Source organism: Pleurodeles waltl, chromosome 3_1 (genome assembly GCF_031143425.1).
Source record: "Pleurodeles waltl isolate 20211129_DDA chromosome 3_1, aPleWal1.hap1.20221129, whole genome shotgun sequence".
Lineage (NCBI taxonomy): Eukaryota > Metazoa > Chordata > Amphibia > Caudata > Salamandridae > Pleurodeles > Pleurodeles waltl.
In genome coordinates, this window is record NC_090440.1 from 1750590247 (window position 1) to 1750611247 (window position 21001).

Here is a 21001-nt window from a genome sequence, read left to right on the forward strand (position 1 = left end):
GTCCAGATGAGTCAGAGACCCAGTTTATTTACTCAAAAATGCCTTTGAAGTGGGATAAACTTCAAAGAATGGTTTTGAAGTGCACAAGTTCCCCTTTCAGCCTAATCCTGCCTGCCACGATCCCTGTGGGGGGAGGTGGATGGGGGGGTGCTATCAGTGCTTTGTGTGAGGACAGGCCACTGGCCTGTGAAATGTAAGAGAGAGCCCCTCCACCCTTCTTGACCAGGGAGACCCATTCAGTATGCAGATGAATACAGATGTTACTGAGTGTCCTGTGTTTATGGCTGTCTGGGTGGAATGCAGGAGGGGAGCTCTCAACCAGCACAGACCAGATGTGGATTGGAGACAGGCTATAAGGCACAGATGGCAGTAAGTGCAGAGAAATGGCTACTTTCTAAAAGTGGCATTTCTAAAATAGTAATATTAAATCGAACTTCACCAGCAAGCAGGATATTCTATTACCATTCTGGCAATACTAAACATGACAGAGCCACTCCTTTCAGATCAGAATCTACCACTTAAAAGTACATGAGGGCAGCTGTAATGCTAGTCTCTGAGAAGAGCAGACCTCACAGTAGTGGAAAACAAATGTACGAGTTTTTCACTACCAAGACATGTAAAACACATGGGTACATGTTCTGCCTTTTACTTACACAGCACCCTACCCTATGGGTTACTTAGGGCCTATTTTAGGGGTGACTTATATGTAGAAAAAGAGGAGTTTAAGGCTTGGCAAGTCATTTTAAATGCCAAGTCAACGTGCAGTGAAACCGCACACACAGGCCTTGCAATGGCAGGCCTGAGACATGGTTAAGGGGCTACATATGTGGCTGGCACAATCAGTGGTGCAGGCAAACTAGTAGCATTTAATTTACAGGCCCTGGGCACATTTAGTGCACTTTACTAGGTACTTATAGGTAAATTAAATATGCCATTTGGGTAGGAACCAATAGTACTGTGTTTAGGGGAGACAGCATATGCAATTTAGCAGTAGACAGTAGTGGTAAAGTGTGCAGAGTCCTAAAACCAGCAAAACGTTGGAGGATAACCACCCTAAGGCTGTCAGGTCTAAGGTGGTGTATCTATAGTATCGGACATGCAGGGAGTGCAGTAGTCTGCCCACAGATTATTTATATAAATATATATATATATATAATTGAGCCCAGAAGCACACTACAGTTCATCTTCTCGGCCTCTGTAGTTTGACTATTTGCTTCCACCTGGTCAAATTTTTTTTACGAGGGTTGCCACCAATACCCCAGTCTTAGAGTCCAGTAGAAATGAATGCATGATCAATGGTGTTGAGGGCCATTGAAATATATAATATGTTAAGGACCTGAAACCTCTGGCATCCATTTAACTACATTGGCTGTCCAAGACTGAAGTTACTACCAAGTTTGTGGTTTGTCTGGATTGGAAGCCTGTCTGGAAGGTATTCAGCTTGGAATTGCTTTCAGTGAATGTATACAGCTAGCAGAAAACGTGTTTCTCAAGAATTTTGTCAGTGTATGGTAGAAGTAATATCGGGCCAAAGTTGTTAAGATTACTCGGGGTCAGAGAGGACGTCTCTAATAGCTGTCTTACTACTGCTAATCTCCGGTTGAGAAGTACTTTTCCTTGCTTTAGAAAACTCTTGAATAATGACAATAGGTGATAAAGGTAAGTGGGGGCAGGAGATTTCATTATTCTCTTTAGGCACAAATCTGCCTGGAAGCCAGATGGGCAGCTTCTATACATGACTCATGAGTTCATTTGTTGACATTTCCTTAAGCTATATTCGCTTTCCACTGAAGGAGTGAATAATGGTAATGTTTTGGAACACGGTATAGAGCACTGTAAAGGAGGGTTCTAATCGTTGAAATTTTATCTGCAAAAAAATTCAGACAGCGTATTGCTCAGTTCTGTGTGATTGTAAAGGAGTCTTGTTTTGAAAGTGGTGGCTTTAACTTTTAGATTCCCTGCCAAAAAATAGGATCCTGGGAAATCTGGGCTCTTTAGTACTCAATGTCTGCTTGCTGTACATCTTGTTCGTTAGTGTGGAGGGCTGCGTATTATTTTTAAAGCTCAGAGAAGCAACCCTGCTTCCATTGTCTTTTCAGTTTTTGTTTCTTTAGCTCAAGGCTACCCTACTGGTAAACCATGGGTATTGTCTAGAATAAGAGTCATGAGGACGCATATGGAAACGTATGGTTAGAATTGATAGAAGCAGACCCTTGGAAGCAACAGTAAGTCTTAACTAGCTTAACAGAACCACCTATGATAGAGGCCTGTGCTTGAACGCATTGTGATATGCAGTTTATTCTAAACTCGAGATTACAATTCCTCCCGTTTCTCTCTAGTAAAATGGATTTTACAATTGCTCTTTTCTAGGACAAAGCAACTTCAAGGTAAAAGGAATCCCATGACGGTGAGATCAGATACGTAGCACTACTGTTGCTGGTCTGAGCTGGAACCAAGTATGTGGCCCGATTAGTGTGTGGGTTCCTGATTAAGTATGTTTAGATTATAAATGCTAGTTGTTCTTGTCCCTGCTGTTGACTGAAACCAGAGATTGAAATCCTCCAGGATAATCACACTATTTTTATTCATGGTAAAGTTAAGTATATGTTCATTGACAGCCACCCAAAGCCACTACTGAAGCTTGTGGGGGTGGTAGAGGAGTACGAGGTTGAAGGCAATATGGGCAAATTTACAGTTCAAATTGAATGCTTTCTCCTTGAAAGTCAGTGGGCCAGCGATGTGTTTAAGGTCAAGATTTGTACTGTACAGCACCACCACCCTGATAGTCTGTCTCTGCCGGTTTGCAGTTATTTAGTACCAGTTGGCCAGAATGAGTTCATAGTCTTCGTTTAATCATTTAAGTAAACATCATAAATGTAGGTTTTGTATTTCGCAGAGATCTACACTCTGCTGGCAGTATTTTACAGCGGATCTTGTACTGCATAGCATGACCGTAAGGCGAATTTTCTGACTTGTCTGGTTACCTAAAATTGACTTTATTAACTATGCCAAAGGACGGTTGCTGATGTTGAGTGAAATCACAGTTCATGTTAGGGTCCCGCGCTATAATTTGTGACGCTTTCTGTGACATCATGTGGGAGGTAATGAGCAGTGCATTGACGAAGATATGCATGTGTAGTTGATTACCACATTTCAGGCTGTTTTAAACCATAACCATAAAGAGACGGGCATACACTCTGTTTCTCTCTCGATCTCTCTCTCTTTATTTCTCTCTCTTCCTCTCCCTCACTTGCTTTCTAATCTGCTCTCACTTTCTCTGTCTCCAGAAACTGGGGGATTTTAGTGTCCAAAATGCCAACTCATACTAGTGCTACAAAATGTGTGACCTACACTGTCATCAACATTGACAGGCTCTGTTAATCTACAACAGGAGTATGGGAAAGTCAGGTTTTTGTAAAATCAATGAGTATGCTCTTTCATTCCCAGTTTATATAAATGTATGTCAAGAATATTAATTGTAGAAATCCCGAAAATCGTGCTGGATTCAGCCCACAAGGACTGTCACCAAGTATGCATGCTCTACAATTTACGGGGTGTGGAATTCAAAGCCAGCGCAGCACTTGAAAGGAGACCAGCAATCATGCCAAAGAGTGGGCGATTCTAGTTCAGGGAAATATCAACTAAGGGGCGTGGATGAGAGATACATTGTTGACAAGCATTTGATGGCAGTAGTAATCATATGCACAACTTCAAACCACCTTACTATGGACGATATTAAAATTCACTTAATCCTTAAAATTATCTTCTTTCAGTACTGATCTGCAGTGTAAAATGCTAAAATCTTTAATGCTGGTACTTCACTGTTTTCTGTTTGTTCCAGATCTTCCTCGGAGAAACATGGACATGATTCAGAATTCTGACTGGCTTCAAATGCACCAATAATCAATTTGCACTTCCTAATATACAAAATGTAGCACGCACATCACAACTGTGCAATTTTCGATATGCCTGAAATGATCAAGTCTTGATTGTGCCTTGTCTTCCAGGGGCCGTATTACACATGTGACACATTTTCCTTGTTTGCACTGGGCGCACCTTTCAAAAGTTACAGTTGCACAAACAAGGAGAATATGCCGTATTAGACTGAACACGCTGCCCCCAGGGCAGCCGTGAACTTGCGCTGGCCCAGGACAGCGCATTCAGGTGAAATACGAAGTGGGTTTGAAGCAGCCACTCCATGTTTCACTGTGCCGGCGTCAATCCGCCCGCAATTTTTAGAGAGGTGAGAGATCCCCTTGCAGGCGGGTGCAGTAAATGGCTGCACCCGCCTGCACGATGATGTCTGGGGGATCCATAAAACCCCCTTCTCCCTGCCAGAGGGCTGCCATCAGGGGGCGCACTGACAGTGCACCACGTTTTTGTGGTGCACTGACAGTGCACCGCCTGATAGCTTCTTTGCCTTTGCGCCCGCATCGATAATATGGCGCGGATGCGGAGGCAAAGAGATTCCCTCATTTGCATGGGCCACGCCCCCAATGCAAATGACAAAACACCCTCTGATGATAGCTCTGGTGCTATATGTGCGCCAGCGCTATTTGTATTTCAGAAGGGGCAGCACAAGCCCAAGTCTGTAATACCAAAGTGCCCGGTGGATGCGTAAAGCGGGCTCAAATGCCTGTTGCGCCCGTGGTGCTTTGTATAATATGGCCCCAGGTCTGGTTGTAGATGGTAATTGTAGAACACTGTGACCTTTGTATACAGAAGTACTTAAAATGTAATTGTTGACTCAGAGTTAAGTTGAAGATTCGATTGCTAACAAATATACAGAGAAAATGCAGTTTTGGGGCATTTTGCAAATGGCTGAATTCAGCATAATCTTGCTTTAAAGTGAAGGAACAAACACAATGTACATCGATTAGCCTCTAATGATTTCCAATGTAACTTGGGGCCACAAAGTTGGGGGCTATGGACAATCAAAAGAATCATGATAATGCATTTAACACTTAATGGCAAGGAATGCTGTTGGATTCAACCATTTACTTGGCTCTAGTCAAATATTATAAGAATAGGGGCGGTGACTGTCTGGGTCCATATGCAGTATGTAAGGTCTTGGTCAACATGCACTGGCGTACAGAATGACTCACTGCAGCCATGAAGCAAATTACCAGACCATGTGGGACTTTAGCAAGAACCATATTCCTATAGACCACTAGGTGTGGGTGTTGTGGAGAGGAAGATCTGCTCCTCTGATGCCTTGATCTGTAGAGCCTGTTACTGGCAGCCTCCACATGCCCTGCTGGCTCCAGCAGACTATGGGCTCCAAAACCAATCCTGTATGATAGCATGCAATACTTATTAAGGAGACATAGAATCATTCTTGCATTCAATGTTGCATTAATCTGCCAACTCCAAGGTAACTCTCTTACTACTCCTAGAATTCTCAATGTCAAGCCTCCCAAAGAAACCAACGTGACAGCTGACGTACCTCTGTCTTAATCCTTTAATCAAAGTCTTATCTACCCCTTATGCTTCCAAGTGCTTTTTCTACATTTCCACCAGCACGTCTTGAAAAATTGGAACTTCAAATTCTTACATACAGGTGAAATTGTTTTGTTTACTTTGCTTATAATTGTTTGTTTGGCCATGAACTAGAAACGTGAATCTATATTCTCGTAACAAAGACTAAACTGAAATCAGTATTACATTTTGCTTCCTACTTTGCTTTTTTTTTTACTTTCGCCTTTTTTTAAAACTTTTACGGTTTTATAATGTCGAGGTTATGTTTGCCTCATCTTCCTAATATTTCCCGTTTGTTTTCACTCTATTTTCTAACCTTTTCCTTCAGCTTCGGAGTCTGATCTGGTCCCCTCAGAACCTGAAAAAGAGTCCCTTTTGAGCTTGGATTCTCTTATGGAGATCCACAACTCTGTGATGAAGTACAAATACCTTTCTTCCCATAGATATCACCAGTAACAGATTTGTTGGCAGTACCAATGCAAAGGAATAAAGCCCAAATACACAGAGAAAATTTAACACATGAAAAAATACAAGCAAAATAATGGAGAATGTATACCATGGTTTCAAGCTGCGAGCAAGCTCCAACCAGAACACACACAATGAATGTACGCACGTCCTACTGTAAAGCACTTATCACAACGCCATGATACAACCAATGCATTCCTAAGTTCTCTGATGGCAAGCATATGGATTCATGAGTTCTGCAAAACAAAATTATATATAAATAAATATTACAGAAATTTAGAAACGAAAATGAGAATGATGCCAAGCACTAGAAGAGAAAAATTACTGACAGTGTCAAAAGGTTCTCCAATACGCAAAAAAAGAGATAGATTGAACGAAACACATCTACAGGCAGATGAGATCAATACAAAGCAATAAGAAACAGATGCTCATGTTTGTTTGCCAGCCACATTGCAAAAAAAAGATACCAAAAATATATACAAAATACATGAACACATCAGTCACCTGTCGGCTTCCGTCTTACACAGGAGAGTTGAGCTGGTCTAGAATATTTGGCAGCAGGTTTTAAAATTATTTTCCTGGAGGGAGAATGTGTCTGAATTTCTGATTTATTAGCAAGCTCAGCTTTCTTATACGCTGCTATGGACAGGGAAACAGAAGAAGAGTCAGACAGTCAAGGAAGGAGGGAAAAAACAATAAATAGCAACAAGGTTATGCTCGCAGTTTGCTGTGTGCGCATGCGTATAGTTTATGGAAAACAAAAAGATAGTGCAGTGGGCTTCTTGTTAAAGTTTGCATTATTTAAATTATATCTCTTTTCTCGTGTTATGTTAGACTTGGTTAGCATCAGGGGGTTCTTGGGAACAGAAATGTGGAAGATACTGCAGATGGACAACGCTGATATTTGTTGATCTTAGAAGATCTTTGGGAACTAAGCTGATTCACTTGTTTCACTTCTATCATTTTAATATTTTACTTGATTGTAATCGCTGGTGGAATTACACACATTTGTATGGGGTGAAAAAGCTAAAACAGAAATGTTGCCACTTCCTGGTGAAGAAATAGGAGAAAAAGTAAGGATGAACCTTTTTTCCTTTTCACGTCATCTCTGGGGACAGTGCTAGGTTCCTTTTTGGCAACTCTCCTTTCTGGGGTGGAGAGCCGGCCTCGGGTGGTTTTATAGGTTTTTTCCTTTTTATGCTTATCGGCAGGTGGCCTCTGAACCTCCGTCTCGGGCTTCTCCTCCTCCTTTGGCACGGTCTCTAAGTGCTCGGTCATGATGCTCCTGTCATCATCTGTAGGGTCATAGCAAATCAGAACGCAGCAGAAGCAGAATCAAATTACTAAGTGACACTACAAAAGCAACTAAACTCAATGACTTCCCATAAAACAATTACCATGTAGAACCATTTTTTTCTTGTAAAAATCCCTGCTTAAAATCATGAAATATCGACTCGCTCAGGGGCTCAAAAGACTTCAAAACAACATTTCAAGCGTGCCAAAGCTTACCTTTCTCCTCATTTACTTAACAATAAATCCTTGCAATGCTTAGTATTTTGGTCTGGTCTTTGAGACAGATTTAGCTAACTCGCCTGACTATTGATTTTTCAAAAAAATATATTAATAAAGGATTTTTTTTGGACTTCATCCATTGGTCTGTTTGATTGCATTCACATTTTGCTTTTGCCCACCACGGCATATAACATGAAGGCAATGGGGTCAGCCCACTTTTCTTTTCAATCCACCTCACACTGAGTGACGGCACAAAGCCTATTTATATTAACAGTCACCGAAAAATAGTTTCTTACTCTTTAGTGGCAAAGCTAATTTAAAGAGTGCTTTTACGTGTATTTTTTATACTATCTTGAATACTGGGTATTCATTTTGTCTGCACTTCGGATGACCAGTTAAATGGCGATTTATTTTCTGTCACCTCTTTAATGTTACTCTCATAAATTAAACACATGGTGCAAACAGTATAGTGTTTGCAGTTACAGTCTCTCTGCAATGAGCAAATGTTCTAAATAGAGTAGTGTTTGTACTATACCAAGCAAAGCACAGAATACCAATCGTGCGTTGTTGTCAGTCTGAGTTTCTGGCTGCAGAAGTGTAGGGAACACGGGGTGTTGTGCTTACAATAGCTCTGTTTCTGTACGTACACTAATCACGAAATACAAACAGTGTTTACAGCCTTGCTTCCTGCATCATGTCACGACATAAATAGTGACGTGTTTACAAAGTATCAACATAGTTGCCGTTTGAGAGCACACAATAAAACGGTGCCCTGTCTGCACACAGTATTTCTGGCTACACTCCGCATGGCATCAGTTGTGAAGTTTAAAGGCTACCATTTGTCTCACTGTGCTGAGCACAAAACAGAGACAGTGCAATGTGTGGTCTGTGGCTGCTAGACTGAGTAAAGTTGCAAAACCTACGTCTGATCCAATATAAAACCTAGTCACACCTATTGGCTTTGCCACTGCCTGTTTAACTAACTTTTACAGAAACTTGCAAATGCTACTTTAGAATTATATTTTTAAAACAGCTCCCAGACGGTAAAGCAACCAGGCACACAACTGGCCGACTTTTCCTCTTGATCTGCTTATCCTGTTGGTGGTGGGCATCTACTATTCCTCAACAGGCACTGCCCAGAAGCTCTAAAGGAAAGCTAGCAGGCATGGCAACTTGCCAGTTTAAGGATTGATGAAAAGGCACTTTTATAATAGATACACTAGTGGAAGGCACACAAACAGTGTTATTAAAGCAAGGCACGTATGACTGATGAGGGTGGAAAAGTGAACCTGTGCACGCAGTTATTTTGCAAGCATTTTAGCCCCTATCACTTTATCCACCCTCTGTCCACTATGTCAAAAAGGGCAGATTCATCCTAGTCATATGTGACATGTTGTATGTGACATTCAGGCAACCCTGCGAAACAAAATGGCCCACACTATTCCTGCACACTGAGGCACAATTCTTGATGTATCACACTGATTCACCTTGGGCATAGCAGTTTGTAGCTCCCTCTCCTGCTATCACTGCAATCAAGGAACCTGGATCTTAGATTGGTACCTTTTCCTAGATGTGGTTCTGTAACACATACCTACAACGCATTCGTGTCTTTGCCCGTCATTTTCCTTTCTCTGCCTAATTTCTACTCAAGCAAGGCCTACTGATGTTAAATCCAGCCTGCAGTTTTTATATTTCAAGCTTTAGTTTATATACTGTAATTTTGTCCAATATTACTATACAATGGTACAAACGAAGGCATGCGCAGTGGCCTCCAGTGCGGTTTTCTAGCTGGACGGTCTTCTGTAAAGCTGGGGCATAGCCAGTCACAGATGGCTGACTTGTGGCACTGTATAATGTGTAGTGGGCAGTTATCTATTCCCAGGATGGGACTTTCGCTGGTAGCCTGATCATCGTGGCATGCCACAGGTGGGGGTACTGGATACTGGTTCATAACTTTTTTTTCTAGTACAGCTCAACCCTCTTTTTGTTCTCCCCATATCCTATATTGACTATTGAAAATAGCTTTAAAGAAACATATGGTGCAAGGGTAAGAGAAGACTGTAGTTGGATGGAGGGGTGGTGGTGCCCCTTGAGAAAACTCTTTTTGTTAGTGGACAGTGCCATCTTCACTTTGATACAAATTATGTGATTTATGTTTCTTAACAGTGGACTCATGTGGCTGCAATATGGTACGTGGAATATTGTTCTACCTTAATATCGTAAACAAAATATTGTCAGGTAAGTGCACAAACAGAGGTATTAATTTACTATTAACTCCACAGCTATGCACCCTATATATTTCAGGGTACATAGATGTGGATTTATTTTTGTCCACAGTATTTTGCCTATGGTATTAGGTTATCACAGTATTTGATACTCAGTGTTCCGTACCCACACCAATCCATGTCTCTAGAATCTGCTTTCATACCATTTGATGGACGCGGTCACTCCAGCTTAATTCTTATTTTAAAGGCACTGGGTCAACCAAACCGCTGAGACACGTACACTGAACTGTGTTTAAGTGTCATCTTGCTCAGCAGGTTGTCAAATAAAAATAGCGGTTTAAAACAACCCAATTCATGTCCGATACTTTCTCAAGCATTGGTTTTGTAGAGGGAGCTTTAGTGAGCCTTATTATCGTGGTTCGATGGGCTCAGATGACTCATACGGGTCCCATTCGAGCTCCTGAGCTGAGTTTTAGTCACTGGGCAAAGTTATATTAGGGACTAGGATTTTTCTTCTATCATTTGTAAGACATGGCTGCTGTAATGCAGACAATATGAATTACATCTTGTTTCTAGAGCCCACGGGACATTATTAATTATACCTAGAGAATATATAAAGAACTTTAATGACTCAAAACAGCTAGCCCAGGAAACGTAGTAGGGGTTCTGTCAACACGAACTGGGTGTGTGATTTGGATGAAATAAACTAGGATTTTGTGAAATGCCACAAATTAGGTAAATATCTAAGGTGCAAGGGCTTTGACTGTTATACTCAGTGGTGGCAGTCACAGAATTGATGCTTTCAGTCTCAAGAGAAGACACGCTATATGTGACTTCCCTCAGGAGCAGCTCATGTATTACCAGGAAAGAGTGATAATAAAGTTGAGTAGATCTTCTAAGGCTACTCTACCCAATATTAGTTATCTAGGTAGACTGGATGTTACAGAAAATAGCAGAGGGGCTCAAAGTGAAATTTATTCCACTTTGGGTAATGATGTGCATCAGCTGCAGAGCAAGGCAGATAGTACCTGGACCGTCACTAGGATTTTAAAAATCAATACATTCCAGATTATGCATGAGTTAGGATATAACCTAAATTATGCCCTTCGAATCTGAAACTGTTAGGATCGTACATTTATGACAAATCCATGCCCAAGTTAATTTATAGGAAAACTGGCAAAAATGCAGTTCTACATGTTAAAATATTGGCACCACTGGAATGGGAGAAAGGAACAAAATCAAAATTATGGCTAACCTATGATGCTGAGGACACCTGAATTTCCCATGAACAGCAGCAACAAGAGTTTTTAATGAAAGGTCTTTGGTGTACAAATGTTGGTGACAGCTGGGACAGCTCTATATTGACCAAAGAAGGATAAGATGGAGCAAAAAGTAGAAGATTATGCCTTTCTGATGAATGTGTGCGAAGCGAGATTTATGTTAGGGTCTCAAGCAGAAGGATACTGAATATACGTTCTCAAGGAGAGAGAATCAATTACAAGTGGGAGGGTTGTCTTAAAATCTAGTTTTAACTCATTTTGGGGAACCTGATCACAACAAATTAATTTAGTAGCTTTAATAGATTCTAAGCTGGTGCAACAGTGTCCTTGTGAGGGGAAATTAACTGAAAACACTACACTTTTAAGTATATTAAAGAACATCCAGTGCAATTATATATAACATATGTCAACAGAGATACCCATATTCATAAATTAGACAAATATTGTTTGAAATAGGTCTACAGGGCCCAGATGTAATAAGGCTATTTGAAGCCACAAGGAGTCCAATTTGCAGGCCTTTTTGTATGTATGAAACCCAAATTGTGATTCAATAACACGTAGGTTTGAGACTAAATACCAAATCAGTATTTGAAAGTGGTGTATTTTGTGCGTCCCCTTGAAACAGTGATGTGGAATGGGATGTATTAATGTTTTGCGACCAGATTTGGTCATAAAACATTAATATTTAGTAGCTGTTAACAATTCGCAAACGGGAAGAACGTCCCAACCAACTCCTTCCTCTTTGTGAATGATGACATAAAATATTTTTTAAAGAGCCTGTGGTAGTAATGTGGGGCACTGTCTACTTTCAAAAACTGTCTGTTCAACTTTTCTTTTTTTTAATACAATCGTTAAAAAATGACTGTTTTACTTATAAGCAATAACACTCATGGTGCTCTTCTTACCCAAGCATTCCGCCATCTCTTTGATGACCAAAGAAAAATGGAGAGCACAGGATTTTTTTTTTTGCTAAGTAAATATATGCCCAACAACAAATACCCTTGAACGCATTATAAAGAAAATAAATTGTTCCACGTATTGAGCACAAAGACATATGGGGCACTGAGGTATTGTAATTTAGTTTGACACAACTGATCGTTGTGCTGCACAAACAAATATATTTACTTATTGCAAAGGACAAATTCCTGCGCTCCCCATTTTTCTTTGGTCAATAAGTTAGTCCCAGAGTGGCAGTTATTTAAAGGCACCCCCACCTCATTTGTTCTAACCATCTCTATGATTGCAGCGAATCATAGTGTGTTGCATTTTGTATACTATTCATGGTGAAAATTGAACTGCAACCCACTATGATTTGGTATTTTGTGAACTGACCTATTAGTACCTAGGTCGGTTCACAAAATACCACACTAGCTGCAAAAAACACTGGTCACAAATTTCGACTATTCTTTAGTACATCTGGCCCTTGATTACTATACACTTATTCACACTCGTGATTGGTATGTTTCTGTTTTTCAGACGAAACCCACAGATAAGAAAAAGTAAAGTAAACACACCTTGTGTATCCACCCAGATGCTGTCTGTGTCCAAGACAGAGTCGTCAATGGTTGTTTCATCTTTATAATCATCATTTGTTTCTGTTTTATATTCTGTGTAAGGTGCCTCTTCCTTTTCAGGAGAAGCTGGGGCATCAGGACATCCATCATGGGGCTCTGCCTGGGAGCCTGCCTCTTCTTCCACCTCTGCTGCTTCATCCTGTGTCACAGAGTCCCCTGCTCCTTCAGCAGGCATGCTACCAGCAAATCGGACACTATGTGATGAAGTCTCTCCCTCATCTACAGTGGTCTGCAGCACCATGATAAAATCATCTTCAACTGTAACCACAGATTCTATGACTGCTTTCAATTCCGGGACATCAGATTTGATGAACCCTTCATCCAAGGCTGTGGGCCCTGAATCTGTTTCCTGTTGAGATTCTAATGCGATTTCCGATTTCATTTCTTCCTGTGGTTGTTGTTGTTGTTCTTCCCTTGTCTCTGGCGTGACCTGTAGTGGCAAGATATCCACAGGTTGTGTAGATTCAGGTAACAGTGCTATGTCCGTATCTGGTTGTATGCCTGACACCTCCATGCTGTCTCTCTGTATGCCTGACACCTCCATGCTGTCTCTCTGTATGTCTGACACCTCCACTCTGTCTCTCTGTATGCCTGACACCTCCATGCTGTCTCTCTGTATGTCTGACACCTCCACGCTGTCTCTCTGTATGTGTGACACCTCCACGCTGTCTCTCTGTATGTCTGACACCTCCAAGCTGTCTCTCTGTATGCTTGACACCTCCACGCTGTCTCTCTGTATGTCTGACACCTCCACGCTGTCTCTCTGTATGCCTGACACCTCCATGCTGTCTCTCTGTATGTCTGACACCTCCACGCTGTCTCTCTGTATGTCTGACACCTCCACGCTGTCTCTCTGTATGTCTGACACCTCCACGCTGTCTCTCTGTATGCCTGACACCTCCATGCTGTCCCTCTCTTTCTCCTTAGAGGCGTCTTCAGCTAGTAGTTCCACTGTGGACTGAGGAGAAACCGCTTTCACTTTTGGTGGTTCTTCAAGAGGGACCACAGATTTCACAGGTGCTGATGACTCTTGAATCTGATCATGTTCGCCACTAGATTCGTATGATTCCTCTTTGTCAACTGCCTCCTGATGCACTAAATCTGGCTTTGTTCCTTTCTCTTTTAGTTCAGTCTCTGATGGTTTGGAGTCATCCTTTCCCTGGCTTGCTTCGTTAGTAATGGCCATTATGACCTCTACCTTTTCATCTGATAAACAAGGCTCATCGACCTTTTCTGTCACTTCTATGTGCTGTTCTTCAGAATCATTTAATTTTTCAAAGTCAGGAGCTTGTTCCAACGAAGCTGCAGCTGATCCACTTATTTTAATGTGTGGGGGACTGTGAGGGTCTTTGATAACAGAATCTGGACCAGGCACTTCTTCTGGACCAGGCACTTCTCCGAGATCTGCGTCACTGTGTGTGAACCCAGGACCTCTTTTATTGTCCACCTCTAGGGCAGGGCTAAGGCACTCTACATTGCTTTCACTGGTCTGGTACAAGTCTTCTTTCAACTTGTCACCTTTTCCTTCAAACCCTGTATCTGCAGAACAAAATTCTGTCAGATCACTTGTTTGAATATTATCCTCTGTGGTGTGAGAACTGACTTCTTCAATTTCTGGTGATATCTGTACACATTCTGTCTCTATTGCTTCTTGTATTTCTTGCATTTCAGTGAGGTCTTCTCTTTTTTCCTGGACAGTGCAGAGTTTATCAGCACCCTTCTTCTCTTGCCCCACCTCCCATCCCTTTACTGTTGGCTCCCCAGGTGCATGATGCTCCATACCTGTTGCATCATCACTATATTTCTCTTGAGATAGTTCTGCAGCAGCAAGCTTCACTTCAACACTCAATGGGTCTGCCACCTCTCCTCTGCGTATCTTTTCATCTATGCCTTCATACAGAGTGCTTATACCAGATGCTGAGCTCTCACTGTCCTGGACAGGGGAAGGCAGCGGTACAGTGTACTTGTTGAACACACAGTAGCCTAAGTCTTCCTGTAAGCTGTCTGTTTTTACAAGTAACTGGCTTTCATCAGGTGGCTGCAACATATTGGAATTATCAATTACTATTTCAGAAGGAACAGTCTTCCTTGCGTTGGCGTTAGTATCAGTGCTTACAGAATCCAGTGTTGACCTGGTACCAGCTAGATCTAGCATTTCAGGTAGGTCAGGGGCCATCACAGATCCATTTTTATAATATTCCTTTGGCAGGAATGGTGATTCAGACAAGGGTGCCTCCTCAGTATCCCCTCCCTCTGTTACCTTTACTCCCTCACTGTTGTCCTCTTCCTCTTCTTGGTCAGCTTCTTCAGCTAAACTTGGCACTCTGTCCAGGGCTGAGGATACTTCTTGAAGATCCTCCCCTCCTTCATCCATGCTGCCACTTGTATTGGAGAGGATATCGGTGGCCATGGGAGACAGGTCATGACCATGGGCTCGGGCATAACTGATACCTAGTGCCAAGGAATCCAGACAGGACATTGGCAAGTTTATAGACATGCTTCTTTGTTCAATTGCAGACCTACCTCCAAGCCCTAGACTCCTGCTGAGTGTTAAATCATCTTTATTTTTGTTAAGGAGTTCCGATCTATCTGAATAGGCTTTGGGGTCAATGGTGAATATTCTGTCTCTTTTGGGGTGTCTACTTGGGGATTTATCTAAGGGAAAACCTTGAGCAAGTGTACTATATCCTATCTCATGCGCTGAACCGCTGTCCTTTCTGCCCATTGTCTCTAGCTCTTCATCATCATAATCTTCCTCTTCCTCTTCTTCATCTTCTTCATCTTTAGAGATGACTGGAATTTTGCAAGGTTCATGCACTTTTTCCTTAGTATCACTTAGTTCATAATAATCACTGCCTTCCTGCAAGCTGGTCTTTGTTGCTTCCTCTTTCAATGCAGATGTTTCAAAATATGTTGACATCCCGGACTTATCTTCATGTAAATGCATATCCCTTTCTGGTATTTCAGAAGTGCAGAGAGCATTGATACTGCTTTTCTCAGAATCCTTTTCCTGCAAATATGTTTGTAAGTTGTCTTTAATATCTTTTGGGGTGGCCGATGTCTCCTGGTCTTCCTGAGCTACTTGGAAGAATTTGTGTTCTTCCCCCACTTCTTGGTCAATTTCCTCCACAGGTGGCCCAGGACTTGCTCTGTCCATGCCCGTTTTTGGACTCTTTGGCACTTGCTTTGTAGCATCACCAAGGGAATCACCAGCAAATGGCCCAGGGCTTGTCTCTGTTCCTTTAACCACATCAGGTGCTTTTTGCAGGTCATCTTCCCTAAGATTAGTTTCAATGTGAGCACCCAGTGCCTCTTCTGGGCTTGAACAGAGGTCACTTTTAACAATGTCTTGAGACTTCAGAAAGTAGGAATCAGAGTATTCATCCTCCTCATCTCTCATTTGATCTCCAATATCTTCAGCTTCCTCTCTGCCAGACAAAAAGATAGCAGAGCTTTCTTCTATGCTTAACTTTTGGATGTCTGCTGAAGGTGTGGCCACCACAGCGACATCTGTACACATGCTATCCTTCTCAATACCTGTAGGACTTTCTTTGGCTCTGAGTGGGTCACTGAGCACTTCTGTGGTTCCACTGTATGTTTCAGAGGAATCATGAGGATAGATTTTCTCTGTGACATCTGGTGATGCTTCTGCTGGTCCTTCAACTGTATCAGACGTAGTTCCCAAAGAAGAACAAATTCCTACACTAGTATTCTGTAGAAAAGTAGAAGGTTGACTGTCCATCTGATAATTTAACTGAGTCTTCTGAAGTTCATGTTTGTCTAGTGTAGAGACTGTCTGACTACTACTTTGTTCATCTGTCATACTCAACTTTGACATTTCAACAGAGAGGTCTGGTTGTTCCTGAACCATTGTAGGAGTTGCAGCGATGTTAATACTAGATTCCTGAAAACATATATCCTCTTTATGTGAGACATAATGCAGATCCTTTTCCCATGGCTGCTGTAGCACCACTGAGCCTTCTTCATGGTCTAGTGGCTGCTTTTTCTCCATGTCATCTTTCAGTGCGCCGTATGCACCCCCAGCCTCTGATGTTAGCTCTTCGCCAGTCATAGGGTGTAGCTGGGCTTCTCCTTCCTTTTTGATTAGGGGTTCACCAGCAAAAAGGCTTGGGTACTCCTCACCATGGATGTTCATCTTCGAGGCTGAAAGTAAATCTGAAGTGACTGGTTGCATTTTTAATTACTTGAACATGCAACAAGCAATCTCCAAAAGTGAAGTGGCACCACTGTATGAAAAATGAACGGAGAAGCATGCATGACGGCATGCAAGAAATTTGCAGCAAATGCAACATTGGATAACATATGTTATTTACAGTCAGACCTGATTAACATTATCAAAATGTGCACACCCTTTAAATGGTCAGGTAAAAACTGATTGTCTTTGCTAATGCCACTGTCAAATGTAAAGTGATTGCTTTCTAAGAGATTCGTTTAGCAGCATGAATAGATCTGTAATTTGAAAGGCTGTACACTGTTTTTTCGTCATGGTCTTTTAACGGAAATTCATGAGCACTCTTTAGTTCCACCTATGAGCTGGATGTCAAGCCACTCTCGACAAAAATAAACTGTCTCTTTGTTTTAAATGAATGAACCGTCCGTGTTTGGTACATTGTTTCTCTTTGATATTAATAATATAATTTTGCTGCTGAAGCTCAAATTCAGCCAGTTTTAACAACACTGGTCTTCCTAAAGGTGATTTTGTGAATTTCACATGTGGGATTGCAACACAGCCAAAATGTAAATCAGGAAATTAAACTTTTTAGAAGGGGTGGTAGGTGAGTCTTAAACTATATTTTGAAATGTGTATCTAGGGGGCAAGTGTTAATTATTCTGGGCAGTTTTTGACTAAAATGTTAACTTAGTGCAGCACCAAGTATATTTGTAGCTCTAGCGACTGATCTAACCAGTCCTATAGGCTTGGTGTCAGTCAGTTAGATCAGTTCATTGTGTCACTACGCATAGAATCAGAAAATAAAAATGGTCTGTCCAAAAAAACAAATATGATAGAAGAAAAGCATGTTGATTATTTCAGGTACTAAGCTAGAAATGACCCAATTGGGCCATTCAGATTGGTCACAAAGTAACTTAAAGTTGTGAACAAGACTCAAAAACCTGCCAATGGAATAATCCTACCTTGATCTGTCTTAAGGAGACATTTAGGGAGTCATTACGAGTCTGGTGGTCACTAGATGCCAGACTCGCGGATGGCGGTCGGACCGCCACCAATGCGGTGGTCTGAGTGCCACATTACAACCCTGTTGGTCGGGCCGCCAGCTCCTCCAGGACTGGAGATCTGGAGGTGGTGGCGGTCCTAATCAGCCAGGGCAGCGCTGGCCTGGAGACTACAACCCATTTTCTCTGCCAGGGGTCCCACCATGAAAATGCTGACGGAGAACAGGTACAGGGGGGGCCTGCACTGCCCATGCACTTGCCATGGGCAGTGCAGGGCCCCCCTGCCAGCACCTTCGCAATTTTCACTGTATGCCTTTGCAGACAGTGAATACTGTGAGGGTGTTGGTGCACCCTGCAGGCTAAAGAATTGCTGCTGGCACGATTACGAGCCGGAGCCAATGCTGTAGCCTGTTTCCCGCTAGGCCAGTGGGCGGAAACTTAGCTTTCCGCCCGCTGACCTACCGGGAAACTCATAATTGGGCCGGTGGAGAGGTAGCCCGTGTGGCGGCAACCTTCCAGTCGGAAATTCGGTGGACGGTAAAAACCATCTTCAAAACTCATAATGACCTCCTTAATGCCGCTTCCCAACTTTTAGGGATCTGCATTACACATCTGTTTCCCCATTTGGGGCAAAAGTGATATTGCAACATAGAGACTACATGCCAAATATGCGTATCTTATGTATGTCAGGATTAGTCCATTGAATCCTATCCTTGACCAAGCTGCCAAGTGTTTTCGGTTTCTTATTCAGTGACTGGTTTGCCTGTTATATTTTTCAATAGATGTTTTATAGTTCCTAAGGTTTCTCTTACGAGAATGGTAGGCTGCACTGAATAAATTGCACCTGGACAAGTCATTCGCACTAACTTGGGAAATGCCATTTGCAATTTGCGTGCACATTTTAAAATTGAATGTTGTATAAAAGAATGAAGTAACCAGGTCTGACTGTGTATGACAAATGAGTATGTTCTTTCCTTTATGCATGCTGTGAGGCACGTCAAACATTAAACATTTATGCCATTTATGTGCATTTCCAGATTAATCTTCAACAAAATCATTTTTAAAGAGTCAAAAAAATATAATTAACTCTAGAACCTAACTGTAGTCCTGTAAAAGATAGGGTGATGAATGACAAAGATGATCTCGTTGGGTGATATTCAGTCAAGTGAAACACAAATGATAAATATAGTGAGGTGTTAACTTGGTGTGCAGAAATCATGCTGTAAGAATTCTCAAACTTTTTTTTAAAAAAAAGTCAACTGGATCACTGAGAAAGATGGTGATTTGCTCTAAACTTTGACAGTACACAACTCTTGGCCCTTGGCAGGAAACACTTGGTAGGGAACACTTTCTATCAGTTCCAAAGTTCACCTCTGGATGACGTGGAGGTGCCCTGTGCATTTGGAATGATGAAAACGTGTGACAATTAAGGGGGTGATTACACTTAATAGCTCAGAGAAGTGTGAGAGGGGACAATGATTTAAATTTGCATCTCAAGGAAGTGCTTCAGAAGTAGAACAATTATATCGGCACAAAATATGTTGACAACTTGGGCTAGCCATAGAGAGTAAACATCCTATGGAGTCTCAAGAAATTAACAAGGAGAAAGTGGGAAACTGACTACAGATTGTATCTCCAGGAAGTACGGAAAGGAGGAGGATTCTTGCACTTTGTATCTAGAAGTGTTCAAAAGAAAGAATGAAAATTGAACTTATAGGAAGTGTGTGAGGGGTACAGGGGACTGGCCGCACATTTTAGCTGCGAAATGTATAAGAAGGAAAGGCCAGAGACTGCACTTTGCATTTCTAGAAGTGTCTGGAGGACTAACAGAACAGAGGTCTCAGAGACGGAGTTGGCAACTGCATAGTTAATCTTAAAAAGGTCAGTGAGAGGAATAATGGGATTGGCAGAATATTCTACTTAGAAGCACAAATGAAAGCGGGGTATTTTGTTTACTGCATGTGCATCAAGTGGTGGTCGTTGTTAAGTGGAGTGGAATTGGCTGCACATTTGATCATGATGACTTCTTGGGGGTAGAGGAATCAGAAGGTTTTCTCAGATAATAGTGCTTCGGAAAGTCTGGCGGGACAGGGAAGAGTCGGTTATGTGTTAGGCTGATGTCCCACTTACACAGCCTCACTGGCATTTCTGAAGCACTCTCCTGTCGGACTAGTTGTCAAATTCCTTGTAGAACACTCTGCCTCTTGACATGTAAAATACACAGACCATCAGGAGAACAGTTCTCTCATTATTGTCTTACTGCAACCATGGGAGCCCATACATGAACCAACGAAAGTATCTGTGGTGCTATGTTTTCTTTCTTTGTTTAGAACTATTTTTGAACTTCATTGTGTGATTGGGTGCCAGTGGTCCCAAAGGCGTCCATGTGGTCAGAAAAATCCTATCTAATTGTAGATTAAAACCTCCTGGGGATGCACTTGAATTGACATGTCTTACCTGTTCCCCAAATATTGCCTTGTTGCATAGCCACAGACAATACACCGCCTGCGTATTCTCACAAGAGCTAGTGTTGCGACACAATGAATGCAAATCGTACATGGCTCATGTGCAATGAATGAAACAGAAATGATGTAAAAAATTCAGCACTGGCAGCAAGTAGATGGGAACCATAGCGCCAAGCATGAATTAATGAAACAATGTAGTCTACAAAGAAAAGAAGCTCTACAGTCAGTTTCACCGCATGGTAGAATAAATATCAGTATTCATAGCAAAAATACATTAAAAAAGAAGACAAAAACGTATACTGGCATCAGCAATGTGACTGGCAAACGCATCTGAGATGAGAATAAAAAGGATAATGTAGCGCAACGGCTCAGCAGCAAAACAGTGTATCATGACAGAGGAAGCCAGGCGCCAGCGAAGATGTGGCAGACCGGTGCTTTTAGCGACATTCATGACTACCACATCCATGTCAGCCAACTTTTAAGAGCAGCACCGAACAGAAAGGATCACAACAGGAAGTGAAGTGGAGTACAAGGGGGGAGGTATTGATCAGAAATGGAACTAAGAGACACCAGAACAGGGAAATAGCAGAGGCAGTTCAGAACAAAAATGGGGTAGGTCAGCACATGAAGTGCAAGGAGTTACACAGACCCGAACAGGGTAGGAGGTACAACAGGACATTGTGCAAATGAAAACAATACAGACAATCAGAGCAGAAGCTGATGTGAATCAGGAAATGATTTCGGTCAGAGCAACGAGTAAGGCAGATCAGTACATGTAATGAAGTTGAAACAGGAAAAGGTCAGCTCAG

General features: G+C 41.9%; 1 protein-coding gene across 27 annotated transcripts in view; it reads right to left on the reverse strand.

Annotated features, from left to right (window-relative positions):
* Positions 1 to 21001, reverse strand: part of MAP2 (microtubule associated protein 2) — an 805405-nt gene that overhangs the window by 111062 nt on the left and 673342 nt on the right. For 21 of the 27 annotated variants that reach the window (XM_069225688.1, XM_069225680.1, XM_069225684.1 and 18 more), the window contains 3 exons: positions 12475 to 16698; positions 7029 to 7238; positions 6448 to 6582 (listed from right to left, as the gene is read on the reverse strand). The exons of the other annotated variants lie outside the window; for them this stretch is intronic. In XM_069225688.1, coding sequence (XP_069081789.1) covers positions 6448 to 6582; positions 7029 to 7238; positions 12475 to 16698 — 4569 coding nt within the window. The remainder of the gene's footprint in view (positions 1 to 6447; positions 6583 to 7028; positions 7239 to 12474; positions 16699 to 21001) is intronic. 27 annotated transcript variants of the gene reach the window in all.